At 41.5% G+C, this 23,706-nt stretch overlaps 1 protein-coding gene across 1 annotated transcript in view; it reads left to right on the top strand.

Annotated features, from left to right (window-relative positions):
- Window positions 1–23,706, top strand: part of ROR1 (receptor tyrosine kinase like orphan receptor 1) — a 272,791-nt gene that overhangs the window by 245,999 nt on the left and 3,086 nt on the right. Inside the window, exons 5-8 of the mRNA XM_054981388.1 lie at window positions 7,556–7,683; window positions 8,354–8,671; window positions 9,509–9,754; window positions 21,226–21,437. Coding sequence (XP_054837363.1) covers window positions 7,556–7,683; window positions 8,354–8,671; window positions 9,509–9,754; window positions 21,226–21,437 — 904 coding nt within the window. The remainder of the gene's footprint in view (window positions 1–7,555; window positions 7,684–8,353; window positions 8,672–9,508; window positions 9,755–21,225; window positions 21,438–23,706) is intronic.

The following is a 23,706-nucleotide window of genomic DNA, read 5'->3' as shown; positions in this document are numbered from 1 at the left end:
CCTTGATCTAAAGAGAGCACTATCTTTTTACTTGGACAAAACAAAGGAATTCAGAAGGGACTCACACTTATTCATATGCTTTGGGGGGTCGACTCGCAATAAGAGAAAGAGAGCATCAGCCCAAATTATATCTAGATGAATTGTGTCTACAGTTCAGACAGCGTATAGCCTGGCCAAGGTACAGTGTCCTTTGCAAGTAAAGGCCCATTCAGCCAGGTCCCAGACTTCTTCCTCTGCCTTTTTGAAGGGAGTTCCTGTGATACACATTTGCAGGGCTGCAACATGGTCCTCTTCGGACACATTTATTAAACACTATGCTGTTGATGTTAATGCATCACAAGATGTAGCAGTAGCTCGAGCAGTATTGCGTTTCTTATTTGCATAATGTTGTTTGCATGATTATTGAGTGTGGGACACTTACCTGGATTGCATTAACCCCTAATTAGGAGGGGTGTATGTATTTGTAATGTTATTTTGGGTTCTACACAGTTGTAAATGTATATAAAAATTATACAGAAATGTATTCTGTAATAAGGTCTTTCAGATTGGTATGTGTGTGTATGACGTTACTTTTCATACTTACATAGTTACCAAAGGTTTTTTGCTTATGCTGAACTTGTTTTGCAGTAATGTGTTTAGCTTGGTAATCTCCAAGTGTGGGACTGCACAAAGGACCGACAATGAAAACAGGGTTGTACATACTTGTAACTAGTGTTCATTGAGTGCTTCTGTGCAGGCACACTTCCCTCCCTCCTGCCTCACTATGAAGTCTCTGGTGGTCACTAGTGGTGGTTCACAGTGGCACAGGAAAACTGATTGGGGGGGGTCACTCCTCTGGTGGTCATGTGACCGTTTAGGCAGAAAAACAGTTTCTCTACATGACCTAGGAAAAGTGGCCCCTAACAGAACTCTAAAGAAGCTAGAAAGTTTCTCCATTGGTAGGCCTGCAAATGTGCAGTCCCAATGTGTGCCTGCATGGAAGAACTCAATGAACACTAGTTACAGGCATGTCCAACTCTGTTTTCTTTTCTACTTTGAAATCTACTGCTTGCATTGAATCAAGAGAATTTACTTCCACACAGCTCAGGAAAGATGATGTATGTTACATTGGTTGACTTGTATGTATCTTGCAGCCTAATTCTGAGGAGGGTGGGGAAGCGCTCAGGAAGCTGACTAAGAGTTACACAGGTGTATCCCAGACTTATGCCAGCATAACCCCTTTTTATTTTACATTTTTATTTGAAAGTAAAGAAAAATAATAAACAATGAAGACAATAAACAATGGATAAAATTATATAAGCAAGATATATAACAATACACGAAAACAAAAAAACAGAATATATAACAGCCTATTATACTGCAAAACTATTTCTTCTCCCCATCCCCTTACTTACATACACTCAACATTTGTAATCTAAGTTTTAAAATGTTAATTTTACAGTTGGTCTACTTTAATAATTGCCTTGGTTAGTAGAAAAGAGCAAGAGTCCAGTAGCACCTATTTGTGGTAGGGTATGAGTTTTTGTGAGCCACAGCTCACTTCTTCAGGTATCTGAAGAAGTGAGCTGTGCTACTGGACTCTTGCTCTTTTCTACTGCTACAGACAGACTAACACAGCTACCCATCTTGGCCTCGGTTACTAATTGGATGGGAGACCTCCAGTGAAGATCAGGGTTGCAGAGGCAGGCAATGGCAAACCTCCTCTCTTAGAGCCAAGCTACAAGTGATGCCTTACACAGGTTGGACACTTGTCAGCTTACCTCAAGTTTTGATGGGAAATGTAGGTGTGTCCTGGTTTTACAGCTTGGCTCTCCATTACAGCTGCAAGACCAGGACACCCAGCAAAACTTGAGGGAAGCTGACAAGTGTCCAACCTGTGTCAGGCGTCACTTGTAGCTTGGCTCTCAGTCTCTTGCCATGAAAACCTCACCAGAGGTTGCCATAAGTCAACTAGAGGGCACTCTTCATAACCACCTACTTTAATAATAGCTATTCTTAGTTTTTCTTAATTTTCAACTACATAGTCAAAAAAGTCTTTCAGTTTTTTTCCTGAAATTCTAAGATTGGTCTGTTATGTATATAAGAAGTTAATTTGACCATTGACACATATTCATACAATTTGTTCATCCACTCAGTCACATCTGGGAAAGATTCTGTCTTCCATTTTGCTGCATACACTACTCACTGCCATCACTATATATTTAAAAAGTTCACTGTGTGTTTTTATAATATTACTAGGTAAAATATTTAATAACATATTTTTGGGATTTAACTCGAAGAGAAAGTTTAATATCTTTTGTATCTCTTCATGTATTTTTGTCCGATACTTTCTTCCCTTATGTCCACCACATATGATAGAATTTTGCATCTGTAGAATGACATTTCCAACACCTTCCACTATAAACCTTATTAGCTTTTCCAATGCCTTTAAGGGTAATATACCATTTAAAAACCATTTTATACTAATTCTCTCTTAACATTTGACAATCTGTAAATTAATTTCTTTGATCCATAAATTTTCCCATTGACTCGTAGAAATATTTTCTCCAAAGTTTTGCATCCATTTTATCATACAATTTTGACTTGTTCCAATTCTGTGGCATATTGCAGTAGAATTCTGTATATTTTTCCCTCTTAAGGCAGCACCCAGCTGCAGTGCCGCTCTGCTGCAGCCCTCTACTGTTGCCCAGCTGCGGCAACTGAGTGCCAGCATATGTACAGCGTAATTCCCTGTGCTGGAAGCCAGGGGGATGGTGTGGGGCACAAATGAGTCAGCACCCTAAACTGTTTCGTGCCTGGGAATGACCTCCACTGTGGCAGAAAATTACTCTGTGAAAAATGACGCCGTAGCCCATAGGCACCTATTCTACAGGAAAACCTGATCCCCACCCCACCCCTGGCCCCACCCCAGAGGCCTGGTGGAACATAGGATACTGACTCCTGTGGGGGCCAATTAGCTTGCACTACCACAGCAGCTGAGCACCCCTCTAGCCAATCAGTCCCCTGCCCACCCTATGGCCAGAGCGGCCAGGGCCCCAGGTAAGTGGAGACACAGCTGGAGGCTCTGGCCAAGATCCCCCTGCTGTGGGGACTTAGAGCACAAAGCAGGAGAGAGTGCTAGTGGTGGCAGGGCAAGAGGACACAGGGGATGCATAGCAAACTCTGTGGAGCACTTTGCACTCAGTAAGGGAAAGAGAGCTAAGTCCAGAATGTCTGACTTGTCAGGGCTTGCCGCCGCTGCCGCTGGGCGTGGCATTGGGCGGTCTGCTCCTGACGTCATAGGGGGGCCAGGGATGCTGCAGGACCCTGTTCTGTGAAAGGAGGGGCGGTATACCTCACCCAGACTCCCTCTCAGTCCACTCGCTGGCCTGCTCAACCTGGCCTGCTTGCCCCCTGTGTCCTTCTTCATCCCCTCCTTCTAGAACTCTCCTCCAAACCTCCACTCTTGCATTGCACCGCTCTCACTCCACATTATCACTCCTTACTCACATCCACCACCACAGGGCTCTTCCCAGCCAGCTTTTATAGGGCTTCCTTCTACTGCCCCATCCCTCTTCCAGCCCAGTCTTGGGCTGCACCAAGCAGTTGCAGCTGGGGTAGCTGATCTGGCCCCACTGACCAGCACCAGCTGTGCCTTGTTCCCTGGCTGCCCAGCCTCCCTGCCTTGGCTGATTGCTGAAGGCCTGTCCAGCTGCAGTCCCCTGGCTAGCAGCTCGGCCTCCCTGGCTGAGCTGATGGCTGAAGGTGGGTCCAGCTGCGGCTCCTTGGCTGGTTGCCCAGGGCTTCCTGCAGAGTGCCTCCAATAGCCCCACCTGGAGTGGCTTGGCTTCTGGCAACTCCTGGGCCAGGCTACTATTTTCTAGCTGGGGCGTGGCTTTGGGCTGTTGGGGCTGCTGCTGCTTCTCCTCCTTAGGTAAGGTCTTTGGGTGGGTGACTGCTGGGCCCCCAATCCCTCTGCCCTTGCCCCCTTCTGCCTTGCTTAGTCCCCTTTCCTTCCCCAGGGGAGTGGGACTCGCTGGCTTCTCTCTGTCTCCCCCTGACTCCTGAGGCCCTGGGCCTTTGCCTCTTGCCCCTGGCGCCGGCAGGTTCTGGCTCCATTTGCCCGTGGGAGGGGATGACCTGCTGTCCCCAGGCTGCCCCCTCTGCTTGCCAGTCAGACCGGTTGACCTACTGCCTGCTGGCTGACCGGTTGACCTGCTGGCTGCTGGCTGCCCCCTCTGTTTGCCCGTCAGCCCGGTTGACCTGCTGTTCCCTCTTGTCAAGTCTGGGGGCTGGGGCTCAGACCCCGGACATGACTAACAACTTAACACCAAAGTTGTCTTGCAGAGTACCCACCTCCTGAGTCCTGGCCCAGGGAAGGCTGAGGGCGCACCAACAGGTAAGAAGGAGTTTGCTCGTTCATATCTGCCTCCCCTCTCTCCTTGTCTGCAGCCCCTCTCACAAATGCTAGCCTCTGCAGTTGAGGCTCATCAGGGGAGGCGGCCTCTACTCGCAAGCCAGCACATTCCATGCCCACATAAGAGGCAGACGCCCAAGGAGCCATGCTGGATGGAGCTGTGGGGGGAGGAGGCTTCCAGTAGCCCATGCTGTGCTCTGTTCACACTTCCCCAGCCAAGCTCCCCCTTCAGACAGAGGGGAGAGCATGTCCATGGGTCAGGGTGATTGGGCACTCGCTCTTGTAACTCCATGTTCGATGGCAGGCGCATAACCCCTCAACTGTCTCCGTCACAGGATCAGAGCTGCAAGCAGCTCTGGGAGCAGAACCTCCAGTTACAGATGAGGACTACTTTCTCGGCAGAGGGGCAAACATCATCTGGTTGCTGGCAGCACCTGCAACAATGGAGCCACCGCCACTGCCCCCAGCCATAGACACCTTAACAGGATGGGGCAGACCTGGCTCTGACTTGTGCACGGTCCAGCTCCTCACCACACATGTGTCTGTTTCCCTTTCAGACAGGCTGCAACCCATCAGGGAGTTCAAGAAGCATGGCTGATCCAGCACCCAGTGATCCTTCTCAACTGCCATTTGAGCCCAGTCCCAGAAGCAGTTCCCTGGGTAGCCCGCATCTCCATCTTGCTCCTGAGAAGCCAGCACAAGGACTGGATCTTGTGGCTCCGACTGCTGCACAAACACGCTGTGCTCCCTTTCCGGGCATAGGAAGATGACAACACACATTTGAGACATCCTTTTTAGTTCTGGCAATTCAATAAAATTTGTGTCGAACAACAACGCCCTCTTTGTCTGTTTGCTTGCCTGTGGATGACAGTAGTTACTCCCACCCCTCACTTTCCCCAAACCCTTTTACACATCCTGGAGGGCGGCCTCTGGCTCTGGGCTGGTACAGATGTGGTGGCCCCAAAGAGGCTCCTGGTGTAATAGGTACTGAGCCTGGTGCTCAGAATGATTTCAGCCCAGAGTGATTTTAGCTCAAGACAATGTGCTTTATTGCAAGCCAGAACAGACAGACAACTTCATTTAACAGAACCCCAATATATACACACATACCCCGTCCCTGAATTAACCATCAACCAATAGTAACAAGTAATCTAGAATACCATCATTTGCATGAACTATATACAATATAACACATTTACACAACAGTGATTGGTCTTTATTTAGAGAGGACCGATTGGCTACTGCCAACTGTAACAACCAATGATAGATCAAGCCAGAGGAGCCTAACTTTTATTGAAGCTAGGGCCAATACACAACAAGGTGCCTCCGTGAAATTGTGTGGCTTTGCTGCCAACAACAGGTGCCCAGTGGCAATGTGGAGGCTCCAGCCTTGCCCAGCTTTCCTCCCCTCTTCCCCCCCCTTCAAATTCACTGCAGGCAGTGAGGTGGAACTTGAGGTGATGCTTGTGTGTGTCTGGCGAGGGGAATGCCAAAGGAAGCTCATTCTCTAGCGGCGCTTTTGGCATCTGATAAGCCAGCCAGAAGACCATTGCATGTGGGGGGGGGGGGTGCAGTGAGATTGATGCTGGGATGGAGGTGAGGTGGAGTAACATCCTACGATCTCTGGGGTTCCTTCCCCACACAGCCGAGCCATACTCCCTTTTGCTGTTTGTGGAGGCAAGGATGGACCTTGGGTCTTTCACACCAGGGAAAGGATGACAGCCTTCGGAGCAGTTTCCCAGGTCCCAGAGACCATCACCTCACTCTGGGGGCCGTTGTCCTGGCCCCAGAGCATGGCTTTTGGGGTCCATCCCACATTACCCTTGCATCTTTCCAATGCAGCCATGTATTTCAACGGAGCCACTGCATGCCGATAGGCATTCATGGCTCCCATCATATCCAATGGGCCTTCCGGCCTGTCCTATCATTTCCAATGGGCATTCTTGTCATTCATTTCAGAACCCATCTTCCGCTGAGTGCCAGGGGCTCTGAGTGTGACCCTTGCCGAGTCCCATTGATTTTCTGGTCTAACTTTTCATAGAGGGGGTGCATGGCTCTCAGAGCGGTGGTGGTGAGGCGTTTGTAAGCAGGCAGTGCTTCAGCTGCCCACCTGGCCCTTGACAGACATGGGTTGGGTGAACAGGTGGGTGCGTGCCCTGTCTACACCTTCAGTCACAATTGATGGGTTCTGCCCACATTGCCAGGGCAACTGGGGAGCATTCTCTCCTGACCGCACCTGGCTCGCCCCCCATGGGCTACCCCATCCCCAAGGGGTGTTGCACCCACCAGTTGCTCCCACAGCAGGACCCTGGGTTACCACAGTGGCACCGGTGCATGGCTGCTGCTGTGGGCCGCAGGATTGCACTGTTGGAATACTTTCTTCTGATTGGAAACTATCTAGATATAGCTGGACAAATAAATTCTGGAGAGACAGTGGGATTGTTTTATATGAAGCATACTACAACTGCCATGTTTCAGTAACATTGAAATCAATAGGATTTATTTGCAAGTTACATTCTTTGCACCAAATTCAATCTCTGGTATATCCAGTTAAAGGACCCTTGGTAGCAAGAGATGAAAAAATATCTTTGTCTGACTAAAACTGTAGTGGACACTTCAGTCAAATTAAAGAACACTGAGCTAGAAGGGTTGATCTTTCTTGAGGTTGGCTGCACTCATTGTAGGAAGTCTAGAAATATAAATATGGTAAATATTAGACTGCAAACCTAGATGCATTTTAAGCCACACAAAGGATGTTAGATCAGAATTTGTGCTTTTTAATTATTATCAGGAAGAAATTGAACATTTTCCCACTTACTATTCAGCACATTTTTTTTAACCAGAGTGGGTGTTTTTAACATTTGGAACTTTTAATAATGAGAAAATCTATCATTAGAATAGCCCAGGAAAGCAAAAAAGCCCACCAAAACCACAAAATGGCTTTCTCTCAGTAGGATTTCATTATCTATTATTTTTTCAGTTCTGAATTATCATTTCACTTAATAGCTCATCCGCCCTGAGCCTGCTTGTGGGGAGGGCGGAATACAAATATGATAAAATAAAATACTATGTCTTTTAATTGATGAGAATGGCGATAGCGATGATGATTGCAAAGTCTGAATTTCTTTTTGTGCGTTCTGTTTTGTATATGTGTTTTAGTGATGAGTATGAAGAGGATGGGTTTTGCCAGCCATACAGAGGAATTGCATGTGCAAGGTTTATTGGAAACCGAACTATTTATATGGAGTCCCTGCATATGCAAGGCGAAATAGAAAATCAGATTACTGGTAGGTAAAAATTTCTGCTTCTACAGTGTAACAAAATTTGTCAGATCTTATTTAGTATGTTTAATGTACAATTTAATTTGCTTTAAAATGTTCAGAATAACATTTTATCAGGGTGTATCTATTTAGGTGAGAGAGAAATGTGAATTATTTTTAAAAATTGGAAAATGATATAATGAAAATGATTTTTGCATATAGTATTATTATTATTTCTTTATTATTATTTTCTTTATTATTAATTTACAATACCCCTTCCACCCTCTACCTGGACTATAAGGACCCCTTTCTTTTTCCATTCTTCGTATCTGATAAAGAGAGCTCTGACTCTCAGAAGTTCATACCCTCAAAATCTAAAATCTAGTTGGTCTTTAAGGTGCTACTGGGCCCAAATCTTACTCTTCTAATTTTTTTCTACTTTCTTTTTCTTTGTAAAAACATACCGTACAAACATACATACAAACACACTGGTAGGCTTCATTCAGCTTGATTGAAACACAACTGAAATAATTAAAGAAATAGTAGCAATATTTTTAAAAGTTCTTTCCAAGAAAATATACTACAGTTGTGTAAGCTTTTAAAAGTGGTAGATTATTAGGGTGGGTTTGACTATTATGGTATTAAATCTGACACTATGCACCATGTTGTCTAAACTCCTGATATGTGTACCTTACAGCTGCCTTCACTATGATTGGAACCTCCAGTCATCTATCTGATAAATGTTCCCAGTTTGCTATTCCTTCGCTGTGCCATTATGCTTTCCCGTACTGTGATGAGACCTCCTCGGTTGCCAAACCTCGGGATCTGTGCCGTGATGAATGTGAAATTTTGGAAAACGTACTCTGCCAAACTGAGTACATCTTTGCAAGATCCAATCCAATGATTCTGATGCGCTTAAAGCTACCTAATTGTGAAGATCTTCCACAGCCTGACAGCCCTGAGGCTATAAATTGTATCCGCATTGGCATCCCTATGGCAGATCCAATAAATAAGAGTAAGTGACAATTGTAAACTTGATACCTTACACAGGAAACATCCTTCCAATCAAATGGTTTTTGCTAATATCCCTCAATCTGAACAACAAGAAGTAGAAATATATTCAAAATATGGTATGGTCAGGTTTTTAGTCTGTTGAAAAACCTAACTAGTCATTACAGAGACCATTTTTCAGTGTGTTCATTTTGCATATATTTGGGCTGATGGCAATTTATTTAGAATAAGATATTTTAAAAATGTAAACTAACAAATCTTATTTGAACTGCTGTTATATCAGTTGACATCTGGAACCACAGCCCCTGTGCATTAAAAAGCCTATTAGCCATTCCATTGAAATAAGTGGTATTAATGGTAAATAAAGACTTCTTACAAGGCCAAAGGTTGCCATGCAATGCTTGTATGCTATATTAGTAAACCTAATTCCAATCACTGAGTAAAGTTCCTTTGTTAGATCACAGACTGGTTAGAGTGAATATGATACTGCATGATTGTATTTCTAAGATAGCCCAATAACAGTTGAGTCTCACAGTTTCTCTGTACTTTCATGCCAAAATAATGGATTCATTTCAGGTTTCTAAGGTTTTGCTTTCTTATGTGAAAAAATACTTGGAATAGGAATTTTACCATTAAATTTTCTCAAGAGTCTGGATGGCCAGCCCAGCATTATGACTTTAATAACTTGGAAAACTGAGTTAGATTTCAGGATACAAGCCAGCAAAAAGTGAAACCTGCCTCACTGGAGATAATTTTATGCTGTTATACCAATCAGCCACCAGGATGTATGGAGCTTTCTGATACATCACAGTGAACTGTTGCCTTCTTTGTTCTTTTACAGATCACAAATGTTATAACAGCACAGGAACAGACTACCGAGGGACTGTGAGTGTCACAAAATCTGGCCGACAGTGCCAGCCATGGAATTCTCAATATCCTCACACACATACATTCACTGCTATCAGATACCCTGAACTAAATGGGGGCCATTCCTACTGTCGTAATCCAGGAAATCAGAAAGAAGCTCCATGGTGTTTCACTCTAGATGAGAACTTTAAATCAGAACTTTGTGACATCCAAGCCTGTGGTAAATATTGAATTGTCTAAGTTTTGTTTTTTGAATAAGCTTAGTTTTGTTTGAGAGGAGAGCAGTTAAACAGTATCAATATAGCATTAAGCGTATTAGGAATATGAATTAATTCAGTATAGCAGAGTTCTCCAGCTTAGGATAGCATGAGACCAGTTGCTGAAACCATTTTTTAACCAAGTAAATTGTAAAAAAGATAAAACTTACATTTATTGAGATAGTTACATTTATAGCATTCTTGCAGAATAAAGGAGAAAGAAAATGCTTAGAAATGTACTTTCCCTATCATATGATCAGCTGGTCCAGCATTGTGCATGTGTGAAAGTACACAGAGAGTGTTGTGGATATGCATTCTTTTCCTTAAGAGGCCACAAGAGAAAGAGAAGAAACAAAGCACACAAGAAGAGAAGGAGAGGTCAGAGAGGCATTCCCACTTTAGACAAAGACATGGATCATACTCATCAGGAATATAACACATACACACAAAGAGAAATGTAGTGCCCTACATTGTCCAGACATGCTGAGTCACCTCTATTCCACCAAAGAGAACAAGTAACAATATCTAATAAAGTGGAAAATCTTCCAGAAAGACAATCTTTTAGCAGTTTGTATTTATGCAATTTGCCCATCATTTGTATAGGTAATTTGAAAGAGCAATATTAACTATTCCAAGGAGTCAGCTAGAAATATTCTCTGAATTTAACAGTGCACTAGACTATATTGAAAATGAGCCAAAGGCAGGTTCTTTATGCCCACTTGAAACAAAAAAGGAGAGTTCCAATACAGAGGCAGCTTGTGAGGTAAAATAGATCTTCTTTACTAGACAGATAATGCCAAGTACAGAGATTCTTCTTCTTCTTACCTTACCTCTTCCTTTAGCATTTTAAAGAAAGCTTTATTCCCTGTCATGTGAGCTCTACATGCAGAGTCAACATACCAAAATATCTCTCTAGGTTCTCTTTCTGCTAGCATAAAGCATTTCCCTTCAAGTTTTGGTTTGTCACATTGGAAATTCCTCCCTGCTCCTCCCTTTCCTTTCCGGGAGAAATCTCTTCATTTGGAGAGACGGCAGTAACTTTTGAAGTGCCCACTTTTCCCACATTCATGACAAAATTCATCAGCTTTCTTGCTTCAATTTACAGTACCCATAGCACTTTCACAGTCCTTCAGTCTAGACACTCTGTCTGAGTTCTAGAATTCCTTATGTCTATTATACTCCTCCAGCATGCTTATGGCTTGACTCAAGAGTAAAATCTTTCTTAGCTTCTACTTGATTTATGAAACTTTCATATTCTGGTTGCAGGCTGATCAGCAACAGTACTATAAGATCTTCATCAAGGAGACCTTTTCCAGCTGATCAAAGCTGCTGAAAATCATCCAGGTGCTCATGCAAACTCAGTTGCTCTCCCATTCTAATACTGAACAGCTTCCTTTGTAAAAATTCTACTCATGGGTAGAATCTATATAAAGTCTTTGAACTTCTTCCCAGATATTTTTAGCTTTATCAGCATGAATCACCTGCAAAATATCCCGGTCCTCCAAACCTTTGAACCTTTGGCTTTGTCGCTGTGTTCGTCCCATTTTCTTTGCTTTTCAGGTTCCTCATTCCAGTCTTGGATCCTTAATTGTGTCCGGTTTTGGATTCTTAATTGCGTCCCAAACTCCTTGTTCCATGAGATGGGTCTGGATGTGGGCTTTCCAGATTACACAGTTTCTTTCATACAGCCTTTCTATCACTGCAATTTTCTGAATGCTATAGGTGGCCATTTTGTCCCTTTGTTCTCTCTCACACACAGCTCATGAGGGAAGCCTCTGGTGAGTCTTATTCCTTTAATCAGATATCAATCCACAAGCCATCCTCTGCTACCATGTAGGCTCTGGTATATCTTAAGAATGATCTTGAACCTGATTAAGGAATGAATGAAGAGAGTTTATTCAGGAACTACAACTTGGACAGAAAACAGAGAAACAGAATAGAAACTACCTTGATAAACTGAGAGAGAAAGACTTCTGGGAAGAAGCAGAAAGTAGCCTAAGAAAACCAATCTGGAGACATGCAAGAAGGACAGGAGAGGAAAGAAGAATCCCATCCTGCTATCTAGCTAACTGTCAGACTTGCTGACCCTGCACGTATTCTGTGTCTTCTGCCTTCTCTGTACACAAGACAACCACAACAAGATAACTCCCTTCCACTTACTCCCTTCCACTTACTTCTACTTCCCAAGAGATGAACAATCATAAATAAGAAAAGAAGGAGATTACTGAATTCTGTTTGGTTTCTATCTGTTCTCCTCATGAGCTCCAAGAAGTTGTGAAAATAAAGTAAAGATGAGGAGCAATGCTCCTATACCACATAATTCTTATCAAGGGTAGTGGCATGTGCTCTGCTACCTGTTCCTTATTCAGGATGGAGAGAAATGCTCATTGAAAAGAAGAGATGCAATGTAATTGCAAAAAACAATGATAATTTAATACAAAACAAGAACAGTATATTCTAATGAAATTATTCTAACTTTTCTGAGATGCATATTACATCATTTTATAACCATCTCACAGTGTGGCCCTTATTTTAGAGAGCCAAGTAGCAGCCTTATTCTAATCACATGTAGTTCCTGCCTGTCACATTTTGAAGAATGTAGAATACTTAACCAGTGTGGTGTAATGGTGAAGAAGTTGGATTTAGACCAGGATCAGATATTTGCTCAGGAAAAAGGAGGAAGAACTAGATGGGACATTGTCTAATGAGAAAGATCAAGATGGGTAGCTGTGTTAGCCTGTCTGTAGCAGTGGAAAAAAACAAGAGTCCAGTAGCACCTATAAGACTAACAAAATTAGTGGTAGGGTATGACCTTTCATGAGCCACAGCTCACTGCTTCAGATACCAGCTCATTTCTTCAGAAAACTCATACCCTGCCACTAGGGTAAATGTTGTTAGCCGCCCTGAGCCCATTTGTGGGGAGGGTGAGGTATAAATCAAATCAAATAAATAAATAAATAATAATTTTGTTAGTCTTATAGGTGCTACTGGACTCCTGCTGTTTTCCACTGTCTAATGAGTTTATATATATGGTTTCTAGTTTAGTGGGTAAATGCCTCTGTGTCATCTAGCAATTTACATCAAGTAAATAAATTATGTGCTGTATTCTACAGAACTATACATGATAGGTTTGGAAAACATTTCTTTATAGCATACTCTTTCTTTGAAAAAAACAACCCCCACTCTTTTGAGCTGTAATGGGTCCACTATATAAAATCACCACAACTCTTAAGGAATATATTCTTAATATATCAGGACACTCAAGACTTTTCAGGATGATGCTAACCTCAACATGACAAGATAGAATGAAAGTAGAATATAATGTGTGGCCACAAAGTACCATTCAATAAAGCTTTTAAAAGATTCCTAAACCGCTTCCTTAAGCTTTGCTGTAGCCCTTCCCAACCCCCAATCTGCTTTGTCTGCTAAGTGGAAAAGAGGGGGGATGTGTTATAATTTATTGCTGCCAAAAGAATCCAAAGGTCTCCACCCTTTCTTATCCCACATGATTCATCAAGTGGTTGTGTTGCTGCTTGGCTCTCTCTTCTCTTTCATCGCCTTGCTACATATGGTATCGTTGACTTCTCTTCCTAATCATCTGCCTTTGCAGGTCAAGGTGTCTCAGCCTAATGTTCAAATTCCTACTCTCCTCTTTTGACAAGGCTTATCTTGGACCAGTACTTGCCTACCTATACAGAGTGAACAAACATCTTCCCATCTTTCATAGATCTCTCATTTAAACATGGACACTTTTTCCAGAATATTACTTTCAGTAGTGATTTCTACTGGTATTTTTATTATTGATGTGGATTTTTAAAAATGTGTTCATTATTTATTTCTGTTGCATGCTTAGTTTTGTTTATTGTTGTAAATCACCTTGAGCAGGTCTGGAGAGGTGGCATACAAATTGTCTACATAAATAAATATACAGCTGGCTTAGTTGTTCTCACTTCCATCCTCTCCTTGTGCCATGCCCAGGATTTAAAGTACTTGGTTAAAAGAGAGGCAGCTCAGGTTTTATGTAGCTAGTTCAGTTGCTTCCAAATCCCTCTGTGGGTTCTTTGATGCTAACTAAGGCTGTTACTTCAACTGAATCTCCTTCCACATCCTGAGCATTTAAACAGTTTCTCCTCAGAGTGGATTCTTTGATTTTAACTAAGATATGAGATTTAACCAAAGTTCTTTCCATGTTGCAAGCATTTATATAATTTCTCTCCTCAGTGGATTACTTGATTCACCTAAGGTTTCTGCTTTGAGTGAAGCTTTTTCTACATTCTTTTCTTTGTATTCTCAACAGAAAAATCTCTGGTTTCAACTGAATTATTGGCCGATTCTGCACACCTTGGATAATGCACTTTCAATGCACTTTATCAATCGTTTGAGGTGGATTTTTTGTTCCGCACACAAAAAAATCCGTTCCAAATGATCTATAAAGAGGATTGGAAGTGCATTATCCAACATGTGCGGAATCATTCTTAATCTTCAGATTCTTCTGAATCAATTATTGTATCTGCAACCAGAAACTCTTTGCTTTCTTACATGCCCAGCACATATGAAAAAATGTCCCTTCTTGTTTAGCACATTTTCAGCATACATTTGAAGCACCCTTATACATTCTAGCCAATTTTTCAGGAGTCATATACCAATGATACATTATTTTGTAAAAATTTTCTTTAATACTAGATCTTAATGTAAATTTCAACCCCTTTGTCCATATATTTTCCCATTGCTCCTTTAATATATCATGTCCACATTTTTTGCCCATTTAATCATACATTCTTTTACTTGCTCTTCTTCCATCTCAAACCTCAACAAAAGTTTATACATTTTAGAAATAACATGTTCATCATTTGTACAAAGGGCAATTTCAAATTCAGTTTTAGATTGCTCAAAGTCATAATGACTCTTATCTAATTTGAATCTCTCCGAGATTTGCATATATGGAAACCACTGGCAAGCGTGCCCTTTTTCTGCTAAGTCCTCTCTCGATTTAATTTTAACTTGGCCTTGAGAGAATTCCAGTAAGTCATGATAAGTAACCATTTAGGTGGACTCACCATTTCCCTTCTAAAATGAGCTTCTTGCGATGACAACCAGAGAAGTATTTTCAAGCAAAACCTAGGTTTGTATTTATTCCATACTCTCAAAATGGAATGCCTTACATAATGATTATTAAACTCTGCATTGGCCTTAACTTTGTCATACCATAGATACCCATGCCACCCAAATTTTAAGTCATGCCCTTCAAGGTCCAATAGTCTTCTATTTTTTAACAGTATCCATTCCTTCATCCAAACCAGATTGCTGCAAAATATAATTTCAAATCTGGTAGACCCAAACCTCCTCTTTCCTTTGCATCCTGTAGAACCTTAAATTTAACCTTTGGTTTTTTGCCTTGCCATATAAATCTTGATATATCCTTCTGCCATTGCTTAAATAGTACCTCAGTTGTCAATGTTGGTGGTGGGTCTTTGCACTCCAAATGAGAATAAAACTAGATTTTATTTTTTAAAAAATTGAGGATTGTTTCACAGATTTAGCATACGAAAATTGTTGTTTGATGGGGGACTAGAACGGAGTGATTGATCCAAAGATAGATGCTCTGAGAAACATATTAAGATGAACCAGGGTAAACTGCCTAAAGCTTTCTTTGATTTAATGGACAATTTGGGCTTGATTGATTTATGGAGACAGAAAAATGGTAATGCAAGAGAGTATTTTTTTCTCAGAAAGACGTAGATCTTTCTCAAGAATAGATATGATTTTGACATCAAGAGACATTACCACCAAGGTGGTTAAAATAGAGGTCCTACCCAAGACCTTCTCAGATCATAATCCTGTATATATGACTTATAGGGGGGAAAGGGGTACCTTTAGGTGGAGATAAAATGAAGCTGTGTTACAAAATGAAGGGACTATTAAAAACTGTAAAAATAAACTAAAAGAATTTTTTGAATTAAAGGTACAGATATGAGAATGGTCTGGAATGCAAGTAAAGCATTTATTAGAGGTTATCTAATCTAACATAATGCTCAACTGAAGACAAAGATTCAAGAGAAAAAGCAATGTATTCTGGAGGAGATAAAGAGCAAAGAGGAAGAACTAAAGAGAGCTCCTGGAAATATAAATATACTGCAACATATCAAGATCTTACAACAACTATCGATGTTAATGTCAAGAGAAATGGAAATTAAACTGAATTATGCCAAACAAAGAACATCTGAATATGCCAGGAAAATGGTTGACTTATAAACTGAGAAAGGAGATAGAAAAGAGAATGATATTGAAAATACAGGAGGCAGATAAGGTATTAACAGATACTGCAGATATACAAAAGGCATTTTATCAGTATTATGCAAATCTGTATAAGAGTTGCGATGTATCAGTGGAAAAAATAGATGAATCTGTTAATAAACAGAAGTTACCTAAGATCACAGAACAACAAAGACAAATTATGAATGGACCTGTAACTGTAAGAGAAGTGAGAGAAGCTATAAAAAAGAGTAAGTTGGGAAAAGCTCCTGGACCAGATGATCTCCCAAGTTGCTACTATAAGTGTTTTGAGGATGCAAGCTTCTTCAGCCTTTACAAAAGACAATGAACTCTATTTTAGAGGGAGGTAAAATGCCGGACTCATGGAAGGAAGCCAACATAACACTTATACCAAAAGATGGACAAGATCACAGATTGACAAGAAACTACAGGCCAGTATCATTATTAAATAATGACTATAAGCTGTTTGCATCAATCTTGGCAGGAAGACTTAAAAGTATCCTACGGGACATTATTCATGAAGACCAACGTGGATTTTTACCTAAGAGGCATCTAAAGGATAATGTAAGAATAGTATTGGATATTCTGGAATACTTGAAAAAGCATAATGAAAGACAAGCCACTTTGATCTTCCTACATGCCGAGAAGGCCTTTGATAATTTAAATTGGAAATTTCTGTTTAAGATCTTGGAAGATACGGATTTTGGAGAAAATTTCATAAAATGGACTAAGTCGATTTATACATCCCAGACTGCACAGATAGTCGTGAATGGAGAGTTCATCAAACCATGTGGAATACAAAAAGGCACAAGACAAAGTTGCCCATTGTCACTTTTGTTATTTATACTGGTGCTTGAAGTTCCAACTAGGGATGTAAGACAAGATGAGAGAATTCGAGGTGTTAAGGTGAAACAGGAGAACTACAAAATAAGAGCCTTTGCAGATGATTTGGTGTTGGTTTTGGAGGACCCTTTAAAGGGAATTGAAACCTTAATGTCAAAGTTGAAAGAATTTGGTGTAGTGGTTTGTTTTAAGGTTAATAAGCAGAAGACCAAGGTGTTAACTAAAAATATGAAAATACAGGAGCAAATGAAACTTGAGAGCAAAACAGGGTTCAAAATTGAGAAAAAAGTAAAATACTTGAGTATTACTTTGTCAAATATGAACTGTATGTTATTACAAAATAATTATATTAAGACTTGGAACGAAATTAAAAGGGATATGTTAAAATGGGATAAGATTCAATTATCATTGTTGAGAATAGCTACAATTAAAATGAATGTCTTACCTAGAATGTTATTCCCATTTCAGACAATTCCAGTACTTTTTATAACCTTTTCTTTGTAGGTTTTATTTGAATGTGGAGTTTACCATCCTAGCAAGCTTCTTACATGTCCACTTCCCCACCTGCTGCTTTTCTCCATCTTGATTTTCCATCTTATATATTACCAGCCAAGCAGCCCTGATCTGTGGATACTTATACCCATGGGCCATAGACACTTACACTAAAGTAAGCCTTTTCTACAAGCCTGAGGAATCCCCCAGGTTTTCAGGAAAATCTGAAAACTATAAAAACGTGGGCAGGGAATATCAAAAACAAGTAAACATACTTTGCACTTACGCAAAGACCCAGTTTTAGATCTTTACTTTGATGCTCAATGAGACTTGTCTTCTTGATTTGGATATAGGGTTTCAGTACTCCCTTCTCACCAAGAATATTCAAACCCTCTCTCTGTTGGAGGCTCTGATGTCTCCAGCAATATTCACCCTGGCTCCTTCCAAATAAACAACCACAGTCTGTTCTTTTGATTTAGTCTTAGTCTTTGTTTCAAACTCTCATAATCACTGTGGGGAAAGTCTAAAGTAAAATAAACAGCAAATAAAAGAAGCAGAGAAAGCATGCTCTCTCTTTTTCTCTATAACCTACCCTGGAAGGCTGTTCTGTGATTTAAAAAGACAGAAAATGACACTCCTAGACCCTTAAGGTCTGGGCCACACTACAAGTGACAGGGTCCCTGGATTTAAACCCGTGTCTGCTGACTCCATTTTAATTGATTTGTAGTTTTTTTTAACACAGAGCCATGAGGTCCCCCCCCTCCAGAAGAGATGTGCAGTGGGGGCAGCCCTATTGAGTGCACTTGCTGACTAACCATATTGCCCAAGGAAGATGCAGGAGGAAGATGGTGACCTGACCTGGCTGCCACTCTCCATGCCTTTCTGATCATAAGGCTGACAAGTGCTGCCTGCCTGCCTCCCCTTGCCCAGTCTAGCATTACATCTACATGCAGAGAAGGGAAGGCTTGGACTTCCCCTCAGTGGGGCACCTCTAGTCTTGTGGGCTTACTTTCTTCCTGCTCGTTCCTCCTTTGCAGGAGGAAGACAGGTGACCTGGTTGATGAGCCCCGCCACTGTCTCCCTGCTGTTAACTACACCCACAAAAATGTTCAAGGCACAAGAGACTGTTAGGCTGTTCGCAGTGCCTGCAGGTGTCACTTGGCAATCCTCACTATGTACATGAATGAATAGATTTTGTCATGTAAGCGGCCTTCTATTTCTTTTGAAAAGGAAAGTCAAAGTGTTCCTCGGAAATAGCGCAGAGTGATTCATGAGCATGTAACTATACTGGAAGTGCGGGGGGAAGCTCCATTGCAAAAGCACCCAAATGAAAGAACAGATTCTGCTCACTTACAAACCCTGCACAGGGTCCTGTAGAAGCTGGTGGTGATGGACTCAGGGATCTTTCCAAACTAGAAGGAGCTGGGATTGGGGGCAGGGGGAACTAGATGCCCACAGGAGCCCAGCTCTCCTGTCCTGTCCTCTCTCTGGCCCCTTTACAAAGAAACACCACCAAAGCTGATTCCGAGCCTTCCCCTCTCTGCATGTGGATTCCATGGTAGGCAGGATAAGGAGCTCCTGGGCAAGCGCACTCAACTAGGGCTGCCCCACCGTGTGCTTGTTCTGGAAAGGGAGCACACACCTCTGTATTAAAAAAAACTGCAAATAAATTAAAAATGGAGTCAGTAGACACAGGTTTAAATCTAGGGACCCTGTCACTTGTAGCATGGCCCTCTGTCTGTGTCATTAACTAGCACCCAGCTAACCAAGCAGGGCCATGGATGCTAGGAGGGAAGGCCAAGAAAAAACTCTGAGTGACAGACACACACACCTCCGGAACATATCCATCAAATATGGCATTCAAAGAAATACTTTAATTAACTGTTACAATCAACAGAATAAAACTGCAAATACAGAAACTGTCATCTTTAAAATTCACACATACATAAATACACAATACTGACCAAATATTAAGAAAAAAAGATTAATTCTTCTGAATATATTCCATGTACTGCGTACTGTCTCTCTTCACAAGTGCTATGTACATTTACTAACTACAAAACATATGGTGCAGGTAGGAATTAAAACATCTTACTAAAAAAAACTCTTTCAACACAAACTGTAAAATTTTGTTCGAGGCCCCCACTTGTCTTATATATTAACCGCCAAGCTGTCCTGATCTTTGGATACTTAAATCTGGAGCCAGGAGCCAGGAATGGACACAACAGATCTTCCTACACATTTGAAAAAATACATAGAGGAGGTTTTTAAAAATCCAAATGGTAAATGGAGCACCTGTAGCATTAAACAGATAACACCAGTGACTGTTTCTGGGCAACCATAACAGTATCACCAGAGTTCCAGGTTTGGTTTCTGTCATTAAAAGGCAGGAAGTGGGGTCAGGGCCTTTTCCAGGACTGTTTTGTTCCTGGAAGTTAGATCTGTAAGTTAGATCTATTAGTCAGAAAATTGGACTATAAATAACATAAATAAATAATTAAATGTATTAGAACAAACATGACTATGGGGACAGACTGCCATATTGACGGGATGAGACTAGATGAAGCTGTAAAAACAGAGCTGTACTTCTGCCTTGTGGAAGCAAAGTGAAGTCAAGAAAAAATCTGAGACTTAGCCTACTCCTGAATAGCCATGGGCACGAACGTGAAAAAAACCCTGAACAGGCTGTTCGTGGCTCATTGCCGTCCACGAAAAATGAACAACAGAACATGATGCTATCACGAACATGTTTGTTGTTCGTTGTTCATGGGGGCCTGCAGCCCTCACCCACCCCCAAACTCCCCTCCACTTAGCCCCCCTCCCCTCTAATCCACTTACCTGGCCCTTTAAAGATCCCTTTAAACTGTCAGCTGGCAAGTGGCGGGGGGGTTCCCCCCTTCCTCCTGCCAGCTGATAGTTTAAAGGGCCCTGTCCTGCCAAGTGGCAGGGCCCTTTAAACAAACCCAGCACCCACCCCCTGCCCCACCCCAGCACTGCCGGGCTGCTCCTGCCCTGCTCGCACCCAGGAGGGCCGGTGCCCCAGGGCTGCTCCTGCCCTGTGCGAGCAGGGCAGGGGGAATCTCCCTGTCCTGTTTGCACCTGGTAGAGCCAGCTCCCCAGTGCTGCTCCTGCTCCATGCGAGCAGGAAAGGGAGATTTTCCCTGTCCCTCTTGCACCAGACAGAAGAAGCCATGCGGATTCTCCCCATCCCTCTCACACCAGGAGAGTGGCAGCCGGCACTCAGCCGCTCATAGGGGAAGCCCCCGATGAGCAGCTGATTCAGGAGTTTAAATGCCCCTTTCCTTGCCACTGAGCAGTGGCACAGAAATGGGCATTTAATCTCCTCTTTTATTCCAGGTTTCCAGGGCAACAGCAGGAGTTCAGACAATCCCTGCCTGAGTTGCCATGGGAATTGATTGCAGGTGCCAGACTGTCTGGCTTGATGAACAGCAATGAACATCAAACGAACGAGGCTTCCAACGACCACCTGTTCGTTTGGAATGGGGCCTCATGAACAGCCTGTTTACAAACAGCCTAACAGCCTAACAGGCTGTTTGTGGGCTTTTTTGCGTTCGTAATGCTGTTCCTGCCCATGTCTACTCCTGAATTTTAGGAGAAAAGGATTCAAAGTAATAACAGAAATAGCTAGATGGGACAGAGAAATTAAATCGTGATGAACCCAAAAAAACCTGAAAAGCTTTTAAAGAAAATCTGATTAAACATAATATATTCAATATATATTTATTACAAGGCTTCTTTCTTTGCGTATGATTTAATGTTTTTTCTCACCATTACTGTAACCTTTTTTTCTGTTTTTCTGAATTAGACACGAAGGATTCCAAGGAGAAGAATAAAATGGAAATCCTGTATATCCTGGTGCCAAGTGTTACCATTCCTCTTGCTATTGCCTTGCTGTTTTTCTTCATCTGTATTTGTCGCAACAACCAGAAATCTTCCTCCCCGCAAGTTCAAAGACAGCCCAAGCATGTCAGAGGGCAGAATGTGGAGATGTCTATGCTAAATGCATACAAACCAAAGGTAAAGTCTTACAAACATCACAGAGAATAAAATGCTTAATTACAAAAGTGAAAAATGCTTAATTACATATGTAAAACCTTTTCATGTAGGTTTTTATTTCAGATAGCTTTTTATCTTTAGCTTTTTGGTGTCTTCCCACTCTTTTATTCCATCATCACTATATCTAATGTTAAGTTGCCTGGCTTCTATGTCCAGATGAGTTAGCCGTGTTAGTCTGTAGTAGCAAAATAGAAAAGAGTCCAGTAGCACCTTTAAGAGTAACCAACTTTACTGTAGCATAAACTTTCGAGAATCACAGTTCTCTTTGTCAGATGCATGGAGGGTCCTGCAACTAACCAACTTTACTGTAGCATAAACTTTCGAGAATCACAGTTCTCTTTGTCAGATGCATGGAGGGTCCTGCAACTGACAAAGAGAACTGTGATTCTCGAAAGCTTATGCTACAGTAAAGTTGGTTAGTCTTAAAGGTGCTACTGGACTATTTTCTGTTTGGCTTCTATGTCAATCATAAAGGCCACAAAACAAGGCTACCAGCAGACGAGGGGTGGAGGGAGGTCTACCTATTCAGATAATGACCCAGAAACACAAAAAAATTACTTGTAAATTAAATGAAAGGAAGAGCTTCCTCAAAAAAGAAAACTTCGGGACTAGGGGTAGAATGTTGAGAATTGCTGAGTGTGGAAGGACAAAAAGCGGGTGAAAAATTACTCAGCTAGAGCTTCTGAGAGCTCAGAGAGTACTTCAGGAAGATTAGGGGGTGCTTCACTTCCAAATCCCCCCCCTCGACAATGTCTCATGGCTCCCAATTTGTTCCGTCTAATATCAGAGGTCATTGTTGAGAGCTTACAGTAGGGAAGCAAAACAGAGATTATCACAGACCGGGGGTGGGGTGGGGTGCGGATTTCTACATACTTGGAGGAATCTTCATGTATGCAGGAAAGTATACTATTGTATTTTAAGAAGATCCCTCCTCAGAATAATAGCCTGATGAATACTGAGCAATGTTCATTGTTCCATAGAGGGCAGGGAAGGGTGAAGAAAATTGGGCAGGGAAGGGGAAGAGAAGTAAAAACAGAGATAGGATCGGAAGAATGGCCCACTCGTTGCCCTAGGAGTTAATCTGGAGGGGATATATGTACACTGTTTACATACATATTTCCTAATTGTTGACTATAGCTGGCTATCTTTTATAAATACATATTAAAATAAGAGATAATCTTTCTGTAATCGCCACTAAAAAAAAAAAAGAGTGCTGCTATTTTTAATATCTTTATACAATGCTTTTAATGTTTTATGATAATGTTTAATGAAAGGTTTATATGTTTTTAATGCTGTAATCCGCCCTGAGCCTGCTTGCGGGAAGGGTGGAATATAAATATGATAAAATAAAAATAAAATAAATAATAATTTTGCTATGGTTTCATAAAATACTATGTCACCCTTCTGTAAATACAGAAAAGCTTCGTTGAATATGGAACTCTTTTGAGTCTAGCTATATGCTTTCTGTTTCAATGTAAAATGTTAACACTGGGATTAAATTCTTGGTTTTATGTAAGATACCTAGGGAACAAACCCATGCAGGTCTACTCAGAAGTAGGCCCCATTTTAGTCAATGAGGAAACTGTTCTTAGGATTTTTATATATAAGGATTGCAGCCTTAATTACTGTATATAATATCATAAATTGCCACTTATCTAATAGAAGCAACTGATGGAGCCAGGGTGTCCCTGCTGGATTCCCTTTGTTCTTGGTTTACTTTGGCATGATGCCTCATATGTGTTTTACACATCTTTGCATTCTGTACATCACCATATGACAAATACTTGTCAAACAAAAACTAAGCAGATTTATAACTGCTTAACTCAAAATGAACCCCCTTCCTGCCAAAACTTTATAACTTCATTTTCTTACATAGTTTTCCACTAGGTTGGCTAAAACAGACAAACCCTGCCTGAGGTTAGACAGAGGTCATTTCACTTTCATTACTAAAATATAATTTACAATATTCCAGACCTAAACAAGTTTTAGCCTAAAGGATTTGTATAATATAAACCATCTGTTTCTCAACAATACAACTAATTTCCTGCCATCACTACACAGTCAACTGGCTGCTTAAATGCCTCTGTGATATATTAATTCACACAGTATTTATCTAAAAATTTTAAGTGGTCAGGAAAATTAGAATTCAGATCTGAGTGTCTTTTTCAAATTATAGCAGATTCCCTCCCCTTCCCCTTTTGCCATACTCTTTTGGCAATACTGCAGTGAT

This window comes from Eublepharis macularius, chromosome 5, assembly GCF_028583425.1.
Source record: "Eublepharis macularius isolate TG4126 chromosome 5, MPM_Emac_v1.0, whole genome shotgun sequence".
In the NCBI taxonomy this organism is placed as follows: Eukaryota; Metazoa; Chordata; class Lepidosauria; order Squamata; family Eublepharidae; genus Eublepharis; species Eublepharis macularius.
This window is presented reverse-complemented; position numbering and strand designations above follow the sequence as displayed.